General features: G+C 31.1%; 1 protein-coding gene across 50 annotated transcripts in view; it reads right to left on the bottom strand.

The window, feature by feature from the left end:
* RIMS2 (regulating synaptic membrane exocytosis 2) overlaps positions 1 to 25,932 on the bottom strand; it is a 592,512-nt gene that overhangs the window by 219,296 nt on the left and 347,284 nt on the right. For all 50 annotated transcript variants that reach the window (XM_074316891.1, XM_074316853.1, XM_074316856.1 and 47 more), the window contains 3 exons: positions 10,523 to 10,591; positions 3,465 to 3,621; positions 1,732 to 1,854 (listed from right to left, as the gene is read on the bottom strand). In XM_074316891.1, coding sequence (XP_074172992.1) covers positions 1,732 to 1,854; positions 3,465 to 3,621; positions 10,523 to 10,591 — 349 coding nt within the window. The remainder of the gene's footprint in view (positions 1 to 1,731; positions 1,855 to 3,464; positions 3,622 to 10,522; positions 10,592 to 25,932) is intronic.

The following is a 25,932-nucleotide window of genomic DNA, read 5'->3' on the forward strand; positions in this document are numbered from 1 at the left end:
AATAGCAAATTTTTTGTCATTAACCCTAGGGCAATTTACCTTAAAATATTGATAAAATATTATGTATTTGATATGACAGTGACAATTTTTGTTTTTGAGTATAATTCTAGAGGTTATTTTTATTTTGCAAGATTAGACTGTATTACCTTCAGAGAAAATATGAAGTCCATTTTTCATTAAAAGAAAAACTTTACATAAACTTGAAGGTTTTAAAACCATTTCAGACTTTCCTGTCTCATCATTTCCTTAACAAATCTTCAAGAAACAATAATTTTATGAATTACTATATAGAATAATTTCCAGAAATAATCAAATTCATTAAAATTCTATTAGGTATTAGGTTGGTGCACAGGTAATTGCGTTTTTTGCAATTATTTTTAATCTTTTAAACTGCAATTACTTTTGCACCAACCTAATAATAAAAGTACTCATTCACACACCTGAATATGACCTTCTAACTCCTAATTATGCCAACATACTAATCTATTTTCTTTCACTCTTACTGTACTTGATAAGCATAAATTTTTATAGGTGCATGCCTATAATTACCCCAAAAGACTTAAAAAACTATGAAAGTCAAAAAATTAAAAATAAATAAAATACTACATTAATTTTTGTTCAACATTAAGAAAGACATTACTTTAATCATTTCTTAATTTCTTCTTAGACCTCAGATACAAAAGACAATACTTGTTTGACACTATTAAAGACCAAGGTATTCCCTGTCTTTTCTTTTGAAAGTGTGTGCTAAAACACAACGAAATTATGAGCATGAATTGAGTATAATCTTAGATTCAGAATAATTAAATTTATAAATATTGACAGCAACATCTCATATCAGTTGATTTAAAATTCCCCCAAGAATTTTAATAAAATTACTTTATGATGCATAGAAAGGGACTTCTGAGTCCTCTTGTTATTTTATTATAGTATTCTCTGAATAGCAAATTAAACTTTCTTTCCTAATCCTTACCTCAAACCCATTTGATCGTTTTGGGGAAATATCGTTTTATTTTTCATTTTACATACATTCAAACCATGAATTAGAGAGTTAATCAATTTGCTTAATTTAAAAATTAGTAGCAATTAATGTATGTATTGAAACATACCATGTTACTTCCAAGTATATTATATTTAATGGAACAAATTCAGAGAAATCTTCAAAATACAGCAATCAACAGTATAATTCTTTAAGATGCTTAAATGGTTTACTGAAAGCCATGAGGAAAAACCTCTTCATGAATCAGTTTTTGTGTTTGTTTCCTAAAGAAACCAGACTTGTCTCAATATTTTTATATATAAGCAGTCACATTGATTTCCATGATGAATGTAAAAATCTATTGTCTCATGAAAATATTTTCATATATAATAATTGGTTACGTTAAGGTAAAAATAATAAAACATCTTGTTTTCATTATGAATATCATTAATAACCTCATGTGCATATTCACTCACTTTGCTGGTTTGATTTAACAAAAGACCAAAACTACAAGAGCAAGATGATTTATTTTTTTTCTTACCAAAGAAAAGGTTGTTTTTGCTTTGTTTAATGTTTTTTCTTTAAATGACATAGTGGTCATAAAAATGGTCATAGTGGTCATAAGGAAACATAACAGTTTTAGAAACTCAGATAAGAAAAACCCAAGTTCAGGATGAAAATATTTTATGGTAACACCTTTTTCCTGAAGGCAGTGATTATAATAAGGTTTAATAGGAGTTAGTCATATTTACCTGTCTCTATCTGGAGAATAATGGTCATGGTCATCCACGACACGATGTCTATCCATTCGGCTAATTGTATTATAATGTCCAGTAGTAGAGCGTGGCCCTCGAAGACCCTGTTCCACATTCCGACTGAAATAGCAAGAGCTATTAAATATCTTAATAAACCACAATCATATATTATATTAAGAAATGAGGTTTATTAATAAAGATAGTAGAAAAAGACAAAAATCACTATAATGTCAAGTTCAAGTTTCTTGTTTTGTTTAATGAATTGCACCTCTGGCTAATGGTATAACTATCCATTGGACGTTGATGGCAAACTTAGGAGGCTAGTGCTATAACAGAGATATAACACAAAATTAAGCTAATATCAATAGAGGTAGAGATAAAGACTATCAAACTATTAATAGATGACTTCCAGGTCTCTACTGGTGTTACTCAATGATATATGAAATATAGTAGGAGGAATAGATTTGTGTGGTAAAATGATTTCAGCATGTTTATAGACAACATAATGCTGGATCCTACTCTACGGACAATGATTATTTGTTTTTTAAAATCTAAACTGAAGTCTTTATAATTGATCAATGATGATTATTTTAAGCCACTGTTCTTGGCCTGGATTGTCTACTTACATACTTCCTTTTCATGACAGAATAAACCTTTTAAGCTCCTGCTATGTTTTTATTATGCACAGCTGAATCTAATCTAAAACCTAAGTCTTTTTCTATTGGCATGTTCAAAAATTCATTTCCTGATAAAAGTCAAATATTCTTTTCCTTTCTTTTTTTTTTTAATGAGGTGAGGCTTAGTTTACTAAACTTACAACTTCAAAATTTTCTTCTCTCTTAAACTTTAAATTTCAGATTACGAACCTTAGCTAATATATTACATTTTCTTTTTAATTTTTTCAATTGTCTAAATTAAGTAAACAGTTTTTAAGCACTTAGTACTCTTATATATTAAATAAATTAAATTTATAAATACAATGGATCTCAAGTTCTCTTAGATGGACCAAGACCATGCATAAAATTAAGATTATAATTAAAAATTCTAAGTCTAAAACTAACTCAATTAGTCACTTAAAATAGGAGTTATAAGGCTACCCTTCTAAGAGTTCAAATTTCATTAACATTTCAACTATATACAATGTGAATAATGAACATATTTTTTTATTAGCAAACATATTATTTCCATGGCTCTTACTCCATTAAGCCTTTCTGTACTTAACTGGATTGATCAAAGTTTTCCACTAGGTATCAAACCTGGAGTTAGATTTTCTGAGCCTCCCACTACCTATACCTGCCTTTTTATTCTTTGTATGATTGTTCCTAATGTTAAAGCACTATCAGATGTTTACTTTTTCCTGTGTCTTAAATTATCAGAATTTATATCATTCGTGAGTATAGCTAGTTGGTTCTATTGATATGTGATTCAAAACTGGATCTTCTTTGTAACTTTGAACTCTTACCCAAAGTTATAAAGTAGCCTATATTTGATATTACTCTCATTATACAGGTTATTGAGCAGCATCTTTGTTTTTCCTTAAGTAACTGTTTTCCACAAGAATTTATTATCTTTAGAGATCATTAATGATACTTTATGATAAACAGGCTTGTATTAGGTTGGTGCAAAAGTCATTGCGGTTTTTACAATTATTTTTAACTTTTTAAACCGCAATGACTTTTGCACCAACCTAATAATAGCATCCTATAAATAAAATGTGTGTGCCATCTTACCTTTGCGGAGGAGGGACACTAGGTGACCATGATCTAGTCCTTCCTATGACATCTACTCGGTGAGGAGACCCTGATGGTGAACAATGGTTTGATGACATTACTTGTTCTGGCACTGATAGTGTTGAGCTTTGAAGATCTCGACCATTGTGTTGATAATCTAAAGGTGAAAAGATTAAGATTATAGCTACCTACACTGTAAGTTCTTTTATATTTTGTACTTTACTGAAAAACATAAAATATTGGTGAAGTTGAAAGGCTTTGCATACATTAAATGTAAACATTATGAATAAAGCATAATACTAAGACAAAGTAATATTTTATAAACACATAAAAAGGAATGACAAACATTCAAATACATAGATAGCTGCAATGTCCAAGGCACTGTGGGAGGCAGAGTAATATTTATACATACAATTAATTATCTTCAATAAAACAATCAAGTTTATTCTAAAAACATTTCCATCTCTTCAATGATCTAGGAGACCTTCAACTACTTCTCAACAGTTAAATATTTAAATTATGAACTTCACAAAAGTTCCTAAAAGTCTATAGTTATTTCCTTAAGAGATGAACAGTATTAGAAAGCATTCTAAATACTATTTGAAGTACCTATGCAAGCTGCTTTTCTTATAGTGTTTGACAGGGCTGAGATAAAATAGAAGTCTGAGAATAAAAATATGACAAATTGGAGGAGGGAAATAGCCCAGTGATTTGTGACACTTAGACAACAATATATTAGAAGTGATATTACTCAAATGAGTCCTAGAAAGGGACTGACATTTAACAGAGAGGGAGAAAAGTAGAAGGAATTCTAAGCTGGTAGAAAAACAGCAATTCAATGTGGGGCAGCAGTGGGGAAATAAGCACCAACGGTTAAGTTTGATTCAAGTTGTGTATAACTAAAATGTCATGAGGTTTGTAATGGAAAGAGCCTGAAAATTCCTGGGCAGAAAGTGATATTACCACCACCACCATCTTCATCATGCTCATCATGGCTACTATTAACTGGCCTTTTACTACATGCCAGGAATTCTGCCAGGCACTCTATAACGTGTTCTGCTTCAACACCTGTTTCAGAAATAAACTCAGAAAAACTATTGGTTCATATTTTTCAAAACATGTTAATGTTTTCCAGCATTATTTTAGGTAGGATTCCCTAGAAACAGAGCAGGAGCTAAAGATTCAGGCACACATGAATAACGAAAGGCGCGCTCTCAGGAGAAAGGAATTACAAGAGCAGAAGAGGACGCGAGAAGAAACTGAGCCAAGATGTGGTCTCACCCTGATCCCATTGGAGGCTCTCAAACACAAATTGCACCAGAATTGCTTTGAATTTGAGGCAAGGGCCTGGACTTCAGTACTCCTGTGTCAGCCAGTCACTGGCTGAAGACTGCCAGAGGGAAGTAGGTGAGGTGATAAACCTCCTGTGTGATGTGGTTTTTCTTTGTCTAAGGCCAATTCTCTGGAGAAGAGGGCAGCTGTGAGTAGTTAGCAACCAACATTCACAGTAGCTGGGGACGAATGAACCAGCTGAGGTAAAGAGGATATGGATGGGGAACCAACAGTGTCCAATATAACTACCAAATAATAGCAGCTGAATTCAAAGCACTCTGACACAGCTGGATGCAGCAAACCAGAGAAATAACAGAACTATATATGATGCTTGTGCAACCCACGTTCTTCCTCTTGGCTCACAGTGGTCCCAAGCTCTGCTTAGAGGTACTTACTGCATGGGCTCTTCCTGGTGTTTGTATTCCCTTGACACCCTAACGTTCCAGACTTATCCTCCTTTCCATCTAGATATATTCCTTCCAGAGATATTTTCATTTTATTTTAAAGTCCTATATGTAAAGTCCCATGCTTAAAACTTAACACGACTTTTGAATTGTGCTTGTATTTTCAATGTGTTGATTACAAAGCTACATGGGTTTTGAAAGGTCTTATCTAAACTTTTTTTTCCTAGACACCATGTTGTTTTCAGCCCATGGTTTTGCAGAGCACAGTTTTCTTTCAGGAATACGTAGACTATGTAATAGAAGCAACTCTGCACACAAGGTTTTATCCCCATTTTACAGCTAAGAAACTGAAATTTACACTAAGTATCATACTAGGGCTGGGATTTAAAACAGGATCTACCTGACTCTAATGCTCCCACTGTGTTCTAATTACTTGTGATTTAAGTAATAATTTAGGAAGATGACACTGACAGCAGTATACAATTCAAACTAAATGTTAGAGAGATTGCAGCAAGATTAATGGCTCTTCTAAAACTTAGAACTGCATTGTCCAACAGAACTCTCTGAAATGATAGAAATGTCCAATATGGTAGTGTCGACTGGCAAAACTAACTCGCCTGAAAATCCACCAAAAGAGCAGTTTATTCGGGAAAAGGAAAAAGAAGCAAAAACCACCACCACTGCAGTGCGGAAAAGCACACCTCCAACGCTGGGCTCCAACCGGCTGCCCATGTGAAGAAGAATAGCCCCAGTTCCAAGATGGCTATTCTATGCATACACATCCCTCCCCCAGTAGTTACCACAAAGTCCAACAGGAAGGCAGGACCAGAGAATCAACAAGGGGCCCAGCTCCACCCATAGTCCTCCCAGCTCTATGGTTAAACATCGTAAGATGCCAGTTCATTTTTATCAGTAGCCACTGGACATATATGACTATTGAGCACTTGAAATCTGGCTAAAGAACTGAATTTTTTAATGTATTTATTTTAAATCAATTTTAATTTAATAGCCACATGTAGCTAGTGATACAACTTTGGAATATGACACTTATTAATGGCAACAAACTACACAGAAAGAATCAATATATTCACTCATTCAACAAATATTTATGTGTATATGCATTCAGATGTTACTTTATGTGCTACAATGAGCAAAACAAAAAGCCTTGCCTTTGTGGAGCTTAAACATTAGTTGAAGAGTGACAGAGACAATTAAAAGCTCAATATATCATTATGTATATTTGAATGTGATTAGGTGCTATGAGGAAATTATAACAAGGCAAAGGGAGATAAAAAACATCAGAATAGGGGGGCATTTGCTATCTTATATAGGGTGGTCAGGGGATAAATTATATATATATATATATGTATCAATATCACTGAGATGTTGACACTTCAGAAAGATTTGAAGGAGTGAAATGTTTTGCCTATTGGATAAACAGAGAGGAGAGTGCAAAGACAAGTAGAAAGGTCCCAAAATAGGAGCGGATGGGACAGGTTCACAGAACAGCAACGAGAAAGGGTGCTTGGAGTGGAGCAAGTGATGCAGAGAAGAAATCAGAAATTTGGGGAAAGAAGAAAGATGATGCAGGGCCTTGTATTTTATCATAAAGATTTTGGGCTTTTAATCTGAGTGATTTTAACCCATCAGAGGATTTTCAGCAGAAATTGGACATGATCTATCTTTTCCTTAAATAGGATGACTTTGATTGCTATGCTGAGAATAGACTGAAAGGAGACAGGACAATAAATCGGGCAAGAGGTAACAGTGGTTTGAATCAGGATAACAGTAATGGAGATGATGGAAAGCAGTTCGATTCTGCATATATTTTATAGGTTAGAGCCATCAGGATGATTTTGTGAAAGGTTAGATGTTGGGCATAAGAAGAGGAGAAAGGGACAAGAACAAATCTAAAATTTTAATTCAAATAAATAAAAGAATGGAGTTGCCATCAAAAGACATGGTTTGGTGGGAAAGATCAGGAGTTTAATCTTGGACATATTAGGTTGAAGATAATCGAGCACATTTCCACGTGGAGATGTCAAGTGGATAGTAGAAAATAAAAATTAGAATACAAATAAGTGGTGTTGACTGGACATTTGGGAGTCTTAGCAAACAGAAGGTATTTAAAAACATGGGACTTGAAATAGAGGAGATCACCAGGGGAGTGAGTGTAGATAGAGAATTCTAAGCCCAAGGATGGAGTCTAGGACACTCTAATATGAATCAATAACATTTTAACATTTTATAATTACATATAGGAGCAAAAAAAAAAGGAAGAAATAAATGAGTCTTAATTTTTGATAAGTCCATCAGGAAGTTAAGAGTATGCCACAATGACTAAGAGGCATATTACAAGGTTTACCAGGTTGGAGATGGGGAGATAATAGTATTTCAGGTGTACAGGCAGGCACACAATTACATATATGGGAAAGAATCTTTGGAAAGGCATTAGGACCGTTGATAAAAATTTAAGAGTCATTTATAGTATATATAGAATACATATACAGAGAAAATAGATTTGACTACGGAGTTTAAGTGAGACTATTGAGAAAAGGAGGAAGAGTTACTACAAGAAAATATAAATAATGCGGTCACGTGATGATTAAAAAGAAATAGAGTTTTAAGACAATATTCATGATTAATAATGTAAAACTCTACTCGTGAGTGATTAAAAAATTAGCAATGGAAAGAAATAATTGACTTAGGAAATCAGAAGATTATAAGTGACTTTTATCGAAGAGCTAATTATCAAAACATCTCTGTACCTTTCCAATGGAAAATAAGTTTTTACATTTGTATATTGTTTTAGGTCAGGCTGGTAACTACTACTAAAATTCTATGTGGCTTTGATTAATATTATATATGTATTCCATTTATTCACATTGTAGGGTAAATCAACTAGTTCAAAGAATAGTTGGTTTATAACTATTCCCATTTCCCTTACTCAGTATACGTTGGTGGGGGGTGGCAGGCGGGCAGCAAAAATCCATGGCTGGAATTGCTTCCCTGAGAAACTTAAATGTCAGTCAAAATTTCAATTTATGTTGAAGAATAATATTAGCAATGCAAATGTCAAAATTACTTCTGACAAGTTCATCAGAATTAATAAAATAAAGAGTACACGGAAAATATTACTTCTAGAATAGTTAATTTTCAAGACATCTGCTTTGTAAACCTGGACAAATTGAATAAAGCAGCCAAAACTGTTCACTTTTGAGGAAAGACTGACATATTAGGTTAGAAAAGGGTTATGAATGGTTATAACTGATGCTATAAATTTGACAGATATGCAGTCTGCAATTGGCAACAAATCTCTGCATATGGGCAACAAAGTATTAACAGATTTGCAGGTATACTGACTTTTACTATTTCCTTAAAATGCTAGTTAACATCTGGGGAGGAGGATAGGTGGTACTGTGTAATGTACATATGTAATTTGCATTTGAAATGCTTTAAGAACAATTGCACAGAGAATACAGAATTATTTACTTGATCCTGTAGTCATTATTTGACAAGCTACTGATTGAAGAATTTATTCTCCATTGAAACTAGTTTTAATGATGGAGCTTTAAACAAAGAGGACATAAAAGAAAATGTAAAAAAATTAATAGCAGAATCAACAGATGTTTAGTCTTAGTTATGATACTTACGTAAGTGTAATTGGTGCATCATTTAATAAAGTTTTGAGCCTATGAAAGATAACATTTCAGAAACTACAATACCATACTCCTGATTTGATATTCATGGAAAGAATATAGAGATGGTTTCAAATTTCTAATAGTGACAGAATCCTAAAATTTGAAGTCTTCTATCTCCGTATACTTTCTATGATCAAAATCAGGATTATGGTATTGTAATTTCTGAAATGTTATCTTTCAAATATATTATTAAAGTATAGTGGTATATTATGAAAAAATTATGTCGCAAAATAACACTATATTTCAAAATAGCAAAATGTAGAATATTACACAACAGTCTTTTCTCAATGGATTATTAAATGATTCACTATACAGTCTCTACATAGGCAAAAAGAATAACGTTGAAACAAGAAAGAATGATCTGTCATGATGTTGAAAAATAATGAGCTCAGGATAAACATTTTGAATTACACAATCTTTCTAAATACTATTCTGTAGTAGAAAAAAAAAATTCCAGCAGGCTGTATTAACCCAAATAATGAAAGATTCCTATAAAGTTTTTTCAAAATATACAATTCCTTTAAAAGAATGGAAAAATAATAAAATCATATTTTTCCATCCTTTAAAGATGAAAGAATTTAGATGTGCCAGAAATAGCATAAAGATGAAGAACTTTAATGACCTGAAGGAAAATATTTTGGATAAAGAACACCTGATGTCACTAGATATTTAGTAAAGAGAAAAAGTGGAAAAGTCAATTATCAAAGGAAAATAATACAAATAGCAAAAAAAATTGTAGTGATCTCCAAGTAAAAGACCATGGAAAATATTTTTCAAAACCACTTTATTGAGGTTTAATTCACAAACCATAAAACATGAAAATTATTTTTTGTAGTCTGAGTATATTAATACATTGCTCACCCTTAGTACAAAAAAATAAAGGCTAAAAGATAGTCACTGGGTTTTTAAAAAGTAGTACCCTATAGCATGCCAATTGATCCAACTCTAACAAAAATTGTCAAACAAAAATTTTTATCAATCATCGATGCAGCTGTAGCATGTTTTACATACAACAGAACATATTTTGTTCAAGGTAAAATTAGTCATACACTTAAAATTTGTTAGACTAATTAATTTTCAAGAAGAAGAAAAACATTTTTTATATTAAAAGCATAATGTGCATATATATATAAACCTTTTTTCAGAATTTATTTTTTTAAATGGCTACTTACCTAAATTTTAAATCATCAGGTAATTTATAATCATAAATTAGCAAATATTTTAAATGACAATACCATAATTTCAAAATGTAGCAGTACTTGATACTTAATCAATATAATAACAATGAAAAAAATTTTTAAAAAGCTCATTCAAATATTTGACATTTTGGGTAGGATGGTGATGTCAAAAGGATTTTTTTTTTTCCCACACTGTTAGTGCAGTAGGTTTCAATTATACAATATTATGCCTCAAATTTATAGTGAAATCATTATTTAGTAGGTTAAAATAGAAAACTTATATTCACTTAGGAACAATAGGAACACTCAATCTAACAATCTAACACAAGGAGGCAAGTTATTACTTTCTCATTTTATTTATCTATCTATATATTTATCTATCGGTAAATAATGATGAATTACACGTCCTTCTTAGTACTATAAAATAATCCAGACATTCTTACCTGATACTACACCAATTCCATCATCACAGTCATAGTCAGAGACTTCACTATCACTTATTCTCTTTGACCCTAAGAAACAAACGACACAATAATTAAAATTGCTGATTCCTAAGGAGAAAAAAAACACCTCACCAATCTGAAAAACAAATGAAAGGATTTTGAAAGGAGTAAGAAACATAGAGAGAAGGAAAGTCGTGTAAGTGATTTCATGCTGATTGATAAAAATCTACTGGACAAAAAGCTAAGTCAGTTTTGGATGCTTTTAGACCAAGGCACTTAAGTCTAGGTAAATTTCAAAACACAAACATGTTATTTCAAAAACATTCACATGTCTTTTCCTAATTTACATAACTAATAAATTCAATGACTAAGTATACCCAATTATTTATTTTTTATATTCCTGGAGAGAAACATAATTTAAGATATCTTGAACATTCTTCTTTTACTATTAGTTTAGCTGTTTCTCTATTACTTTGGGAAGAAAATGAGAAATAAATCATCCACAAACTGACAAATACATCTAAATTTTGAATTGCATTGTTTTCTAAGAAATAGTCTAAAACAGAACAGTAAATATTATTATAATTCAAGAGGTCCATGTGTGTGTTTTTATAGCAAAACAAATCTGTAAGAAAAAATTTAGAATGTTAATCATGCTTTGGCAAAAACAGCATTGAACTGAATGAAGTAGAACTTTGATGGCTAAAGCAGATTATGTCTTTGCACTTAATTAGGAAATATATCACATATATAAATAAAAATGTTATACTTCGTTTTTTAATATCTTTTCTCTACATGTGTTTCAGCAATAGGCACACTATACAATAGAATCCTAATTGTATTAAAGCATTTTCCCTTCCTTAATAATAAATGAAATGTTGCTATTTCAAAAAATGACTAGTTTTGTCTACTTACACTATATATTATTCATTAAACAGACTAAACTCAGTTATCAGAAAATAAATGCTTTCCTGGAGGTTTATAAAACAGAGCTCACACATGTATCTAAAGTAGTAATATTGAAATGTTCTAGGAATGCCCGCCGATATTAAAAATACCCTATACACTTTTTTCTTTTTTTAATTTTATTAAAGTTTATTGGGGTGACATTGGTTAGTAAAATTATATAGGCTTCAAGTGTACAGTTCTGTAATACATCATCTATATATTGCATTGTATGTTCACCACCCAGAGTTAGTTCTCCTGTACACTTTTTTCTATTTTTGTTTATTGTTTTAATCTGCTCCGTTGGGAAAGGGAAAGTCTTCTTTGTCAGGAACTATATTCTTATTTTTCCGCTTTTAGTAGGTAGAAGAAACCTGTCTGATTTGATCATGTGGTCCCAATGAGTGAATGCACTGTTTTCCTTCTAAATCCTTATATCATAAAACTTGAGTCCCAATCAAATCTGAGGCTCTTATAGCCCCAATTGATATAGAAACTACAATTATCTGACAACATCCCAACAGACTGGGCATAGTACAAAGGTTTCTAGAATTAGGACATGTACTCTAAACAGACTGGGGAAGAGAGAAGGGATTACAGATGAAGCTAATGAGAGATTTAAGAATTGTTACTTACCTTGCAAATACTCAGGAACAGGGTAATGATTAGTTTAATATGCCAGGTACACTACAGAGCATAAAGATTACATGCTTTTGGTATTGGTCAAGAATCAGATCTGCCTCTGGTATAAAATAATAATGACACCAGCAAAAAATGAAGTTCATTTTATCAGACTTTGTGAGTGGTCGTGTGTGTGTGTGTGTGTGTGTGTGTATGTGTGTGTGTCTGTGTGTGTGTGTTTGCACGCATGGGGGTTGGGGTTATGTGTGGTTTGTAAATGTTTCTTCTTTTCAAATCTTATTGATTACTCTCTGGATGGAAGTCTTTATCTATTTTGCTATTAATTCTATAGAGGTTAAGTATATTGCAATTATTTGCTATTTGTATCTAGCTATTTCATATTCTGATGAATTCAGGAACTTAAGTTTAATGTCATTGAATGTACTGATCTTCTTTTTCAAAGTAGTATTTTCAGTGTCTTGTTTAAGAAATTTTTCCTGAGCTTATGATCAGAGAGATAGTCTCTTATATTTTCTACTGAAAGTTTAAATTTTGCTTTTAGCATTTACATCCTCATCCATCTTGAAAATGAGTGAGTTTATATATGGTATAAGAAATGATTCAACTTCCCTTTTTCCATATGGACAACGCATCTCAGCATTCTTCATTAAATATTTCCACCTTTCCCCAATGACCTGTAATATCACCTCTGTGATAAATAAATGTATCCTATCTGCTAGCATCTGTTTGGTACTCTATTTTATTTTTCCTTGCACAGGCTGTCTATCCATAAACCAATAACTCATGGTTTTTGTTATTACAACATTACATATTGTAATGCAAATTCTTCATATCTTGGATCTTTCCCCTTTGCTCTTCCATATCAATTTTAGATTAGACTATCAAATTGCACATAAACATCCTATCAGGATTTTGATTTTGATTTTAACACCAATTTAGAGAAATTTCGTATGTCTTATAGCATTGTTTTATTAACCACTAGCATGGCATTCTTACCAGTTAAATTACTGGAAAATTTTAATTTTGGCCAAATTTTCCACATTTGTTGGATTATCCTTTGTATTTTATAACTGCCACTGCTACAAGAAATACTGTTAAAACTACGTTTTTCTAACTGAATTTCTCATATACAGAAATACAATTTTATTATAAAATAATGGTAACCTACCACCTTGTTAAAGTCTGTCTCTTTCTCTCTCTTTTCTTTTACTTCTAATAAATGTATGGTAATTTAATTTGTATTTTTCTATGTAGACAATCTTTCTTACCAATCTTAATGCCTGTTTTGTTTTTCTTGTCTTTCTATACTTAAAACACAATGCTGGAAATAAGCAGAGAAAATTTACATTCCTTTTTAAATTATGATTTTAAACAGAATGTTTCCAATATTTCCCCATTAAAAACTGTATCTGCTGAAGTTACATTTTATGAAGTTGAGGAAGGTCTCTTAACATGTATTTATGATAAAATGTCTCAGCAAATTCAGTGATATTTCATTAAGGATTTTGCGTTTTTATTTACAAGTGATTCTGGCCTATTCAGTTCCGTTTCTTAAAATCAAGGTTACACTGACCCAACAAATTATTGAGAATTCATCTTTTTTAAAATTCTCTGGGAGAATTTGTGTAAAATTATAAAAATATCTGTTCTTTGAAATTTTGATGGAACCCATCCCAAACTACCATGGTCTGGTGTTTCTTTTGTGGGAATACTTTCAATTACTTATTCCAATTTTCAGTATGTGTAGAATGACATATTGAGTCAAGGTTTATTAAGTTATAAGGATTTTTCACTCTTTCTAAATTTTTGAAGGTTTACTACAATAATCAGAATTTTGTCTTATGTATTTATTTTCTGATATATCGATTATGTCTCCACTTGAATACTGTACCTTCTTTTTATTCCCTGAATAAATATCCCTAAAGGTTTATTTTGTTATTCATTTCAAAGGATTGACTTTTTGGCTCCATAATCCTATCATTTAGAAATTTATTTCTCATTTTAATGATTTCTGCTCTTATTTTTATGATTTCTTTCCTTCTACTTTGAATTTATTTCACTATTGTTTTCCTAAACTCTTAAACTGGATGAGTATACCATAATTTTCAGCCTTTTATCTTTATTAACATAAGCATTCCCCCTCTAAATAATTCTTTGCATAACTCAAACATTTACATGTAATATATTTACTGAAGTTTAGTCCTAGATTTTTTCTTGAGTTTATATTTGCCACACATCATTAAATCTAAGATATCACTGAATGAATAATGCATGACAATTGCAGAAATAACAGATCTTTAAAAAAATGTTCATTCGAGTAGAAGTATCTTTTTAAAATTTTCAAACACATGAATGTAACTTACCATTTTTTAAAAATTGATATAGTAACACACTAGTTGAAGAAATAGCCTATATTATGTCAATTACTTGAAATTTGTCAAAAAATGAATTATTGAATAGTATATTAATAATTCTTACAAATGTTTCATGGATATAACAAAGGATTATGAATTGATAGCTGTAGAGTTGTTTATTTGACTATGAGATTAAACTTGTTAATTGCGCAGTTTGATTCTTCTGTGTCTTCCCTAAAGTTTTGTTTGCTTGACCTAGCGATGATTGAGAAACAATTGTATAGAAATAACTTTCACGGGTGGTAAATTTGATTTTTCTCTCTAGTTTTACTTTATGTATAATGGAGTACTTCCACTTATGCAGGCAAGTTTAAAACTATTTCAATAGATGTAGAAAAATCATTTGAAAAAGTTTAATACCCATCCATGATAAAATCCTCAAATTTATAAAAGGCATCTACAAAAATCTTACAGCTAGTAATACACTTAATTATGAAATATAGAATGCATTTCCCCTAAGACAAAGAATTAAGCCAAGGTTGTCTACTCCAACCCCTTCTGTTCAACACTGTACTTGCATGACAGAAAATACAGCAAGGAAAGTAAATGAAAGGTATACAGATTAGAAAACAAGAAGTAACAAGACCATGAAATTTAAAATCTTAGGGAAACTATAAAAACTTAGGACTAACAAGTGAATTTAGCAAATTGCAGGCTACAGAGTCAACACACAAAAAGAGATTTTATTTCTTAGAGAACAGCAATGAATAATTGGAAAATTAATTTCAAAACCACTATCATTTACAAGAATATCTAAACACATGAAATATCTAGAATTACATATAACAAAAAATGTGTAAAACATGTATGCCCCAAACCACAAAACACTGCTGTATTGGTTTCCTAGGGCTACTGTAATTAATTAAGCACCAAACACTGTATAGGTTAGAACAACATAAAGTTATTGTCTCACATTCTGGAGGGCAGATGTCCAAACTTAGGGTGTCAAAAGTACCATACTCTTTTTGATCACTCTAGGATAGAATCCTTCCTTGTCTCTTCTAGCTTCTGGTGTTTGTCAGCAATGCTTGGCCTTCTTTCACTTGGAGATGCATCACTCATCAGCCATCTTCTGCCTGAATGTCTTCATATTGTCTTCCCTCTGTGTATGTCCATGTGTGTCTAAATTTCCACTTTATATAAGGACACCAGTCATACTGGATTAAGGCCTACCCTAATTATCTCAAAAATGAAAACCTGATTACCTCTGTAAAGATTCTATTTCCAAATAAGGTCACATCCCAAGGCACTGGGGTTTAGGACTTCAATATATTAGGTTGGTGCAAAAGTAATTGTGGTTTTTGCAGTTATTTTTAAACTTTTAAACAGCAATTACATTGTACCAACCTAATACATTTTTGGGGGGGAGAAGGGAAGGGGAGCACACAATTCAACTCATAACAACTGTTAACAAACGAAAGAAAAGTTAAATAAATGGAGACTTTTTTGCAAAGTTGGAAACCAGATATTAGAATAACATGGTCAGCGTGCTGAGAGAAAATAAAAGTCATTCTAGAATTTTATATACTCGTATAGCTAAACATTCCATCAGGAATGAACAAAATGACAATAATTATAATAATTACCAATTTGGAGGGAGAGGTAAAATTCTAGTAGAAATATGTTAAATGATAGGGGTGAGGGTATGAGTCAGATTTAAAATTTTTTATATTACATGGCTTGGAAAAAAAGGTAGAGATGTTAATGTTACCTTGTTAAGTATACAGGTTATAATTTCAATAGTAACCATTAAAGAATAGAGATAAAAAGTAAAAAACAGAGTGCACGGAATTATGATAGGACACTATGTTAGAAAAAAAGAATTATCTCTATACATTTGTTTGTATGCATAGAATATAATTTTGTTCTTTCAGAGTTTGTTTAGATTTACCCGGATTTTGCCAAATGCTTTTTCTGAATCTCTTGAGATAATGATTTGTTTTCCCATTTTAATTTAATATGCTGAATAACATTACATTGATTTTCAAAAGTTAAACATTGCATTCCTGGGGAAAACCCCAATTGGTTACACTATATTGCCCTTTCTGTATTGTAGGGTTCAATTTGCTAAATCATTCTAAATTCAATTTGCTAAATTGGCTAAAATTTCTATAAGGTCTATAGATTTCTTTCTTTTACTATCTTTGTCAGGTAGTGGTATCCGGATAATATTTGTGTCATCAAATGACTTGGGAAATATTCCCAACTTTACAATTTTCCGGAAGAGTATAGTCATTATTGTAGTTATTATAGCTTCCTTAACTGTTTGGTAGCTTCATTGGTGTAGTCACCTGGATCTTGTATGGGGAAGTTTTTAACCACACATTCAATTTTTTACATGTATATACGTACATGTATATATATATATATATATGGCTATTAAAGTTATTTCTTCTTTAGTGAGCCTCTAGTTTCTCTCTTTCAAGGCAATTTTCTATTTCATCTAAGTTGTCAAATATATCAGCATAAACTTATTCATAATTGTCCCTTACTATCCTTTTTATATTTATAGAGTCTGTAGTGATGTCAGCTGTCCATTTCCTGATATTGGTAATTCCTGTCTTCTCTCTTTATTTACTGATCATTATTCCTAAAAGTTATCAATTTTATTGAAACCAATCTTTGGTTTCAATAATTTTCTTGATTGCTTTTCTGTTTTTATTTCATTGATTTCTGTTCTGACTTTTATTACTCCTTGTCTTTTATTTAATTTAGATTTAATTTGCTCTCTTTTTTATGTTTTGTTAAGTTGAAAATAGGTCACTGATTTGAGACTTTTTTTTAATATATGTGTTCACTGTTATTAATTTCCTTCTAAGTTCTGTTTTGTTTGCATCCCATGAATTTTGATATGTTGTTTTCATTTCATTCAGTTCAAAATACATTTTAATTTCCCTTTTAACTTCTTTGACTCATGGTTATTTAGAAGTGTGTTATTTAGCTTCTACCTATTTGAAGATTTTCAAGAGATGTTTCTGTTATTGATTTCTAATTTAATTCTACTGTGGTTAGATAACAAACTTTGCATTACTTGAATCCTTTTAAATTTAATGAGATTATTTGGCCAGGAAATGGTCTACCTTGGTAAATGTTCTGAATGCACTTGTAAAGAATGTACATTTTGCTGTTGTTGTGTGTAATGCTTTATAAATGTTAATTAGGTCAAGTTGGTTGATAGTGTTGTTCCAAGTCTTCTACAGTATTATTGATTTTCTGTATACTTGTTCTATGATTATTTAAGGGAAGAGTATTAAAATCTCTGTAATTGAGGTTCTATCTCTTCCGTAGTTTTATTGTTGTATTTTAATTAAATATAATTTATAAGAAATTTGAGTGAACAATTCAATAATTTTTAGTAAATTTTAAGAATTGTGTAAATGTCACTACAATCCAATTTTAGAACATTTCCATCATTTCAAAAAGATTCTGTACATCAACCTGCAGTGACTCTCCACTCCTACCCCCCACCAGACACCTATTAATCTACCATCTCTAGAGATTTATCTTTTCTGTATGATATATAAATGGAATCACACAACGGCGTTTGAATCCAGCACTTTGTAGCATAATATTCTTGAGGTTCAACCACTTTGTAAAACTTTGTTCCCTGTTATTTATAGTAATCTACTGTATGAATATCACATTTTTATGTATCCATTTGCCAGTTGATGGATATTTGGACTACATCCACATTGAACTATTATGAATAATGATGCTGTAAACATTCATGTACAAGTCTTTGAGCGGATATTCACTTTCATTTTACAAGGGTATATATCTATGAGTGAATTACTGGGTCCTGCGGTAAACTTATTTTTAATTTTTAACAAACCACCAAACTGTTTTCCAAAGGGCTATACAATTTCACATTTTCATTGACAAATATATGAGGGTTCCAACTTCTCAATATCCTTGCCAAAATTTGTTATCGTCTGTCTTTTTTTCTTTATTATATTCATTATAATAGATGTGAAGTGATAATCTCACTATGGCTATAATTTGCATTTCACCAATGACTAATGATGCTGGGCATCTTTCAGGTGCTTATTTGCCAGCCATGTATCTTCTTCAGTGAAATAATTAGTCAAATTTTTGCTCACATTTTGATTGCATTATTTGTCTTCTTATTGTTGAGTTTTAAGCGTTCTTTATATACTGTAGGTACAAGTCTTTTGTCAAATATATGATTTGCAAATATTTCCTCCCAATCTGTGGCTCATTTTATCACCTTCTTAATGGTGTCCTTTTTACACATTGCTGGATTCAATTTATTCGTATTTTGTTGAAGATTTCTGTGTTTATTGTCATGATGGATATTCATCTGCACTTTTCTTTCCTTGTGAACTGTTTGTCAGGCTTTGGTATCAGGATAATATTGGCCTCAAAATAAATTGGAGAGTATTTCCTTCTGTTGTGTTTTTTAATCCTCTTTTCTATTTATGCTTTATTTTGGATAGTTTCTATTGCTGTATCTTCAAGTTCACTACTGTTTTTTGCTGCAATATTTAATGTTGTTAATCCCATCCAGTATGTTTTCATTTCAGATGTTGTAGATTGCATTTCTAAATGTTTGATTTAGATCCATTTTTATCTTCCGTGTCTCTGCTTACCATTTTGAACATACAGAATATACTTCTATAACTGTTTAATTCCCTTGTGTACTAATTATAATATCTGTACCAGTTCTTGTTTAGTTTTGATTGATTTATACACTTTTTAAAGGTCATTTTTGTCTCCTATTTGCATGGTATTCTTTTATTAGATACAAGCCATTGTGAATTGTACATTGATGTATGGAATATTTCTGTATATCTGTAAGTATTCTTGAGATTTCTTCTGCATGTAGTTGAATGCATGCATTCAACTTACTTAGAAACATTTGACCCTTTCAAGTCTTGCTTTTAAGACGTTTTAATGTGATACTATGTTCAGAAAAGGGATGATTATTCTCCACTACTGAGGTCAGACACTTCTGTGTACTTGACACAATATCCCTAGAAACGTGATATTTCCCAATATCACTGAAAAAAAATCACTATTATTAGGTACCAATCCTTTTGGATAGTTGTTTCTTCAGACTTGGGTAGACTCCTATATTCAGGCAATGATCAATACTCAGCTAAACACTTGAGAGGGACCCTCCACAGATCTCTGCAGTGTTCTCTCTGCATACTCTTTCCAGTAGTATGCATGTGAATTCTAGTCACTTTGGTCTCCCTGAACTATCAGCTCTATTTCCTTAACTCAAGGACTCCACATAGGCTTTATCTGGGTTCTCTCCCCCTGTGCTGTTTGCAAGAAACAGTGGTAGGTAAGGGCAATGATAGGGTTCAACTCATTTGTTTCCCTTGTCTTAGTAATTACTGTCCTTAGTTGCCTGATATCCAGTGTTATTGAAACAATTATTTCATTTATTTGTCCATTTTTGCTGTTTGAGGTAAGAAGTTAAGTTCATTCCCTCTTACTCCATCTTGGTCGAAAGTATTAATAGTAGCCTTCCTCAGTAAATCTGAAACTTTAGTTTGCCATTACTGAGGCTTTTTGCAATTACTTCCTAATACTATTTAAGAAGATAATTTTTTAACATATAAAGGTTCAGTAGACTAATATATTTTAAAATATTTTCCAATTAAAATTGGAAAAGAAGATACATCATATCTGAATTAGTAAAAAAAAAAATCAAATTATAAATGTTCCTAGTAACTTTGATTCAATAATTATAATCTAATAGGAAAGCACAAATAATAAGAGAAGGTACATAAAATCAAAATTAATAATAGACCTGCCCTGGATACTAATGGTTATCAATACGTGGTTATATAACATACCAGGTAATGTAAGAGATAACTGTTACACACAGAAATTCAGCATACAAGAAGCAACTAATGCATTTAAATAAAAAGAATCTTATAAAAACATCATTAATTTTGGAATCCCTAATTTTGGAAAAAGTACATTTTAAAATTAATTTCTTGTTGGAAGTGGAAAACTTAAAAAATCTATTGGGAACAAGTTATTTTAATATTCTTGCTTGATAAAAAATATATATATGAAATCATTACAAGTAAGTTAGCAGAATACAAATGAGTTAGATTTTTCTTTGTATAACTATTTACAATGTTTTACAACATAGCAAAATATTAATAAATTGTTTTCACATCAAAAGATGAGTAAATTACCCTCTGGTAACCACTAAACTATTGTCTATGGTTATCAGTTTTCATTTCTTCGTTTGCTTGTCTTGTTCCTTTGTTGTTTTCAGTTTTATATCCCACATATCAGTGAAATCATATGGTTCTCGACTTTTTCTGTCTGACTTACTTCGCTTAGCATAATAATCTCAAGATCCATCCATGTTGTCGAAAATGGCACTATTTCATCTTTTCTTATGGCAGAATAGAAGGCAAGGGGGAGGGGAGTGGTAGATGAGGGTAAACAGGATTAAATGTATGGTGAGAGAAGGAGAACTGATTCTGGGTGGTGAACACACAATCAGACATATAGATGATGTATTATAGAACTGTACACTTGAAACCTATGTAACTTTACTAACCATTGTCACCCCAATAAACCTTAATTAAAAAAAAAAAAAAGGTGAGTAAATTACCATCTGAATATACATTGGAAATTTAAAGGAATGTATGAGCCAACATGCAGCAAAAATAACCAAGTAGTACAAGAAGCCATTATACCCGGGAAAACATAAATATTTATCCTGACACACCTAGGTTGTTTGCCAAAAGATAATAAATTACAGGCAAATAGAATAATAGGGTTACAAGTTATATAGAAACTTAGTTCCTAATGTTCAATTAAAAATTTTTAAATTTGAAAGACATGATTCTGAACTTAACAAAGAGAAGTAGCATGTTTGTTATTATTTTACATAGTTGGATCTGTCCTATTAGTTATCTACGCACTGGTGAAATTATATAAAGTATTTTGAGGGAAAATAAACAACTTTATTCTGGCCACTATATAGAAATTTCATAAGAACATAAGTATAAAATTGCAGAAATTAGAAAAAATACTAGATTCGAATAATTTTATAAGTATTATAACATTTTATCCAGGACATATTTTCATAAATTAAAGATAAAATGAATCAACTACATAAAACTAGGATTTTTAAAAAATTAACCCAAACTCTAATTCATTTGATCAACACTTACTCTTATCATCCGGTTCCAAACGTACCTTATATTTTCATTTAAAATAGATTTTATATACTCACTATATATTTTAAAAATCTATTGATACTCTTCTTTGAGTTTCCTTCCATTGCTTTCATACAGAGCTTGATTAAATAATCACTTATGTTTTCTAGCCATTTAACATTTTAACTTTTTAGATTTAAATTTTGTTAAATCCGAAATTAATGTTGGTATATCATATAAGGCAGTCCTGTGCTGGTAAAGGTTTAACAACTATCTTTCTGGGGAAAAAGAAGCTTTAATTTATAACATTTGCCAGTTTTCATTAGGTAAATACTCCCATACAACCAATTTCAAGCTACCAATCTTACTGAATGTGAAAGAAAGAGAAGTACATACTTGGCTCTAGCTCCATCATACCATTGGATAAAATTTTTGACAATATGCACACTGAAATTAAAATATATTATAATAGCAAATAATGGTCCTAGTGAACGTTATAAAAATAAACTTAAAGTAAAAAGATTAATGACACTTCAAAATGTCAAAAACTCTTGTTATATCACAAAGTAAAAGAAAACTGAGTAGCAATAATGAAGAATCTCATTATCCAAAAATAAAGACAATGAAAATAACCAAAGTAGAGACAAAAAAAGTTACAACAATCCTTCTTAACTAGGAAAAAAAAAAGGCAGACGACAAAAGTAATATAGAGGAAGAAAACTTGTACAATCAATAGTATATAATTGATACTACAAAATTGTCATATACAGAAGTGATCACAAGGTATGCAGCAAAAAATTGTAGGAAATAATGTACATATTTTGGACTAAGCAATGAGGTTAAAAATTGTTGAAAGGGATTTTGATGAAGGAGGAAGAGAATTATTAACATATTGTGACATTTACCAATTAGAGACCATTATGGTCATTGCCTGTAATCTAAATGCAAGTAGTTAGAGGAAAGCCATTTCCCATGCCGAATTCATCCACTGTAGTTTGCTGCTTTCTTTAATATTTATTGCATTTAACTTTCTCCACTTCCAAAATATTGAGGTTTCATTTATTTATAAGAAACGTAGGCATTTATTTACATGGTATAATGAAAAGAAACGCATCCCTTCAAAGCAATTTTTTCCCCTCAGTTTGCACATCAAGGAGAAATAATATATCATGTTAAGATGTTATTGTGCTATTTTTTTCAGACTTCTACCTTTAGATGCTATTTAAAAATGGTAACTCTCCAAATTCTTACCCTGGTGTTCACCACTTTGTGTAAAGTTTCATGATACTATTTAAATGTTATCGCATTATCCTCCCAAACTTACTATGTATTTACCTCCGTTTATTGAAATCCTATTTATTCTTTCAGGTCTAGCTAAAACGCTTGTACTATTCTCTCATACCTCTAAATTACCACAGCACTTCACATAAGCTTGCAATTTCAGTTTTCACAACTCTCCTTTCTATACATGATTTTTAAAAATTGTACAAAGCTAAGACTAAGTATGGCATGATTGTGTACTATAATATAAATTATGTATTATTAGCCTTATATTTTCCCTCCCACATTTTAGAGAGGTAGCAAGACTTCTGTGTTACTGTGAATTAGGGAAACTTTAAGTTTCAGGACTGAAAGCAAAGTGAGATGTAGATATTTTAATTTCCATTCTCTAGGCTTACAAATGAGATGATAGAGGAAAGTAGTGTAGAGAAGGTAGAAAGAGAAGACAATCCCCATTAATGGTCAAGATTCCTCAGAATTAGCAAGGAGATAATAGTTAGACAGCCTTGTGTAATAATAGGAACCCAGCCTCTAGGACTGCTCCAGAGTCCAGTGATATTTTAAGATTCCAGGATAGTATCTCCATGATACAGCTTGGAAGGCTGGATGCTAAGCACCAAAGCAGTCAGCATTAGTAAAAATTGTTTTTGGCAGAGTTAGCTTCAAGTAACCATTGCTCACTTGGACATGTCAGGGAAGCTCTATAAGGATAAAAAATCAGTGAGTTTTTCCTCAATGTTGTCCTTTTTTAGAATCTCCCAGAACCTCTGTTGAGAGGTGGGAGTAAGTAAGAAGAAGTAATAATGACTGATATTTGACTGGGAATAAAGGTCCCTAAGAGTCACATTAAATATGATGTTTGGGGAGCCGGGGATTGGGGAGGAGGGGCACAGAAGAGTATATTTCACATGCAAGTTTGTGAATAAGAGTTTTACTTGCTACTTAAGTATAACGTTTCTTTGGATCAATCACAATATCAAAGCCATAAACATAACTGGTAACCAAAGATTTGTTCATGTAATTCAAATAATGTGGATTTCAAAAGAAAGCAAGGAGAAAAAAGGATAAACCAAAACTAAATACTACGTAAAATATTAAACAAAATTTATAAGAAATTACATAAAACGCAAATGTATGAATTATCCCAATAAAACATAAATCTTGTCAGAATGAATTTAAGAGTAACTTTACATTCTTTTCAGAAGACAAACCTGAAATACAAGGAGAGAGGCAGAAAGTAAAAGGATTGAGAAAGCTATATTATACAAAAAAAGTTCACCAATAAAAGCAGCTACAGCAATAATAACATAAAACAAAGTAGATCGTAAGGAAAAAGCATTCCTAGATATAAAGAAAGATGTAATGCTACAATTATTAGGAAAATTACAACAACTCTAGATTTGTATACCCCTAATAACGTAACGTCAAAATATATAGAGCAGACAGTCACAAAATTAAAAGGTAAGTCCACAATCATACACAGAGATTTTACCATACCTCTCTCAATAACTGACAGAATAATCAGATGAAAAATCAGCAAAAAGAGATATAAACAATAAAATTAATAAGCCTAACTTGACATATGTAGAACATGTACTCAACAAAATAAACATGTTTTCAAGAACATTTACCAAAACTGAGTACATACAACCACATAAAGCAAATTACTAATTTTAAAGATTCCAAATTATTCATTCAGAGTATATACTCTGGCAAAAGGGAAATTATTATAATTCTGCTAAATCTATATTAAAGAAAATAAAACACTCTACAGTTTGAAAATCTCTGGTTTGTAAATTTAACAATACATTCCTAAATAATGTACAGGTAAATGAAAGCACCACATTAAATATTAACTAAGTAGCCTTCTGAGTAAATGAGAAACAAATCAATCCTAAAGAAAGTAAAAGAGAAAAATAATAAGAATAAAGCCATTTAGGGAATAGGAAACAAACATACAACCTGGAAAGTAAACAAAAAAAAAGTTTACTGTTTGAAAAGATTAGTAAAATTGATAGATCATTAGCAAGTCTGACCAAGAACATAAAAATGAGAAGAACAAACTTCCTATATTGGGGGAAAGAGGACATCACTATACACCAATAGATATTAAATAAGATGTTATTATGAAAAATTTTATGCAAATATTTTTTAAAAACTAGAAGAAATGTTCATATTCCAAGAACAATCCAACTTAACAAATGTGACACAAGAAGGCATAAAATTCTGAAGAGTTCCAAATCCAATAAAGAAACTGAAATTTTAATTTAAAACCTACACACATAAAGTACACCAACCCTGATGACTTAAAAGGTGACTACTTCTAAACACTTAAAGAAGGAGTAATACCAATAATATGCACATCCCTTCAAATGGTAGACAATTAAGGTATACTTCCAAACGCTTTTTATGAGGTCAGCATAAATCTGAAACCAAATCTTGACAAAGATATTACAAGAAGGGAAAACAGAAGACATCAAATGGAAAATGAAGGCCACTTCCTAATTCTTTTTATAAAGCCAGTAGATCACTGATATCAAAAGCTAATGTTACCAAAAAAGGAGAAAATAAATGACAACCTCTATTTCTCATGAAAAAATTCTATACATATGAGCAAACTGAATTCAAAGACAGATAAAATAATAATGCATCATCAGGAATGCAATTTATTACAGGAATGCAAGGTAATTCTAACATTTGAAAATCAATGCAACTTACCACATTAATAGACTAAAAGAGAAATATTATATGGTTCTATCCATATGTACAGAACAAAGTTGATCCAATTCAACACCCATTCATGATTAAAAACTTTCTTCAAACTAGGAATAAGACAGACCTTTATGAATCTCTTAGAGTAACACAAAAATATTACAGCAAATACAAATATAATGAGGAAATAATTAAAACTTTTCCTAAGGAATGGGGAACAAAATATAGATGCCAATTGTTAGTCAACAATGTCACTTTC

Source organism: Rhinolophus sinicus, linkage group LG12 (genome assembly GCF_036562045.2).
Source record: "Rhinolophus sinicus isolate RSC01 linkage group LG12, ASM3656204v1, whole genome shotgun sequence".
NCBI classification, from domain to species: Eukaryota; Metazoa; Chordata; class Mammalia; order Chiroptera; family Rhinolophidae; genus Rhinolophus; species Rhinolophus sinicus.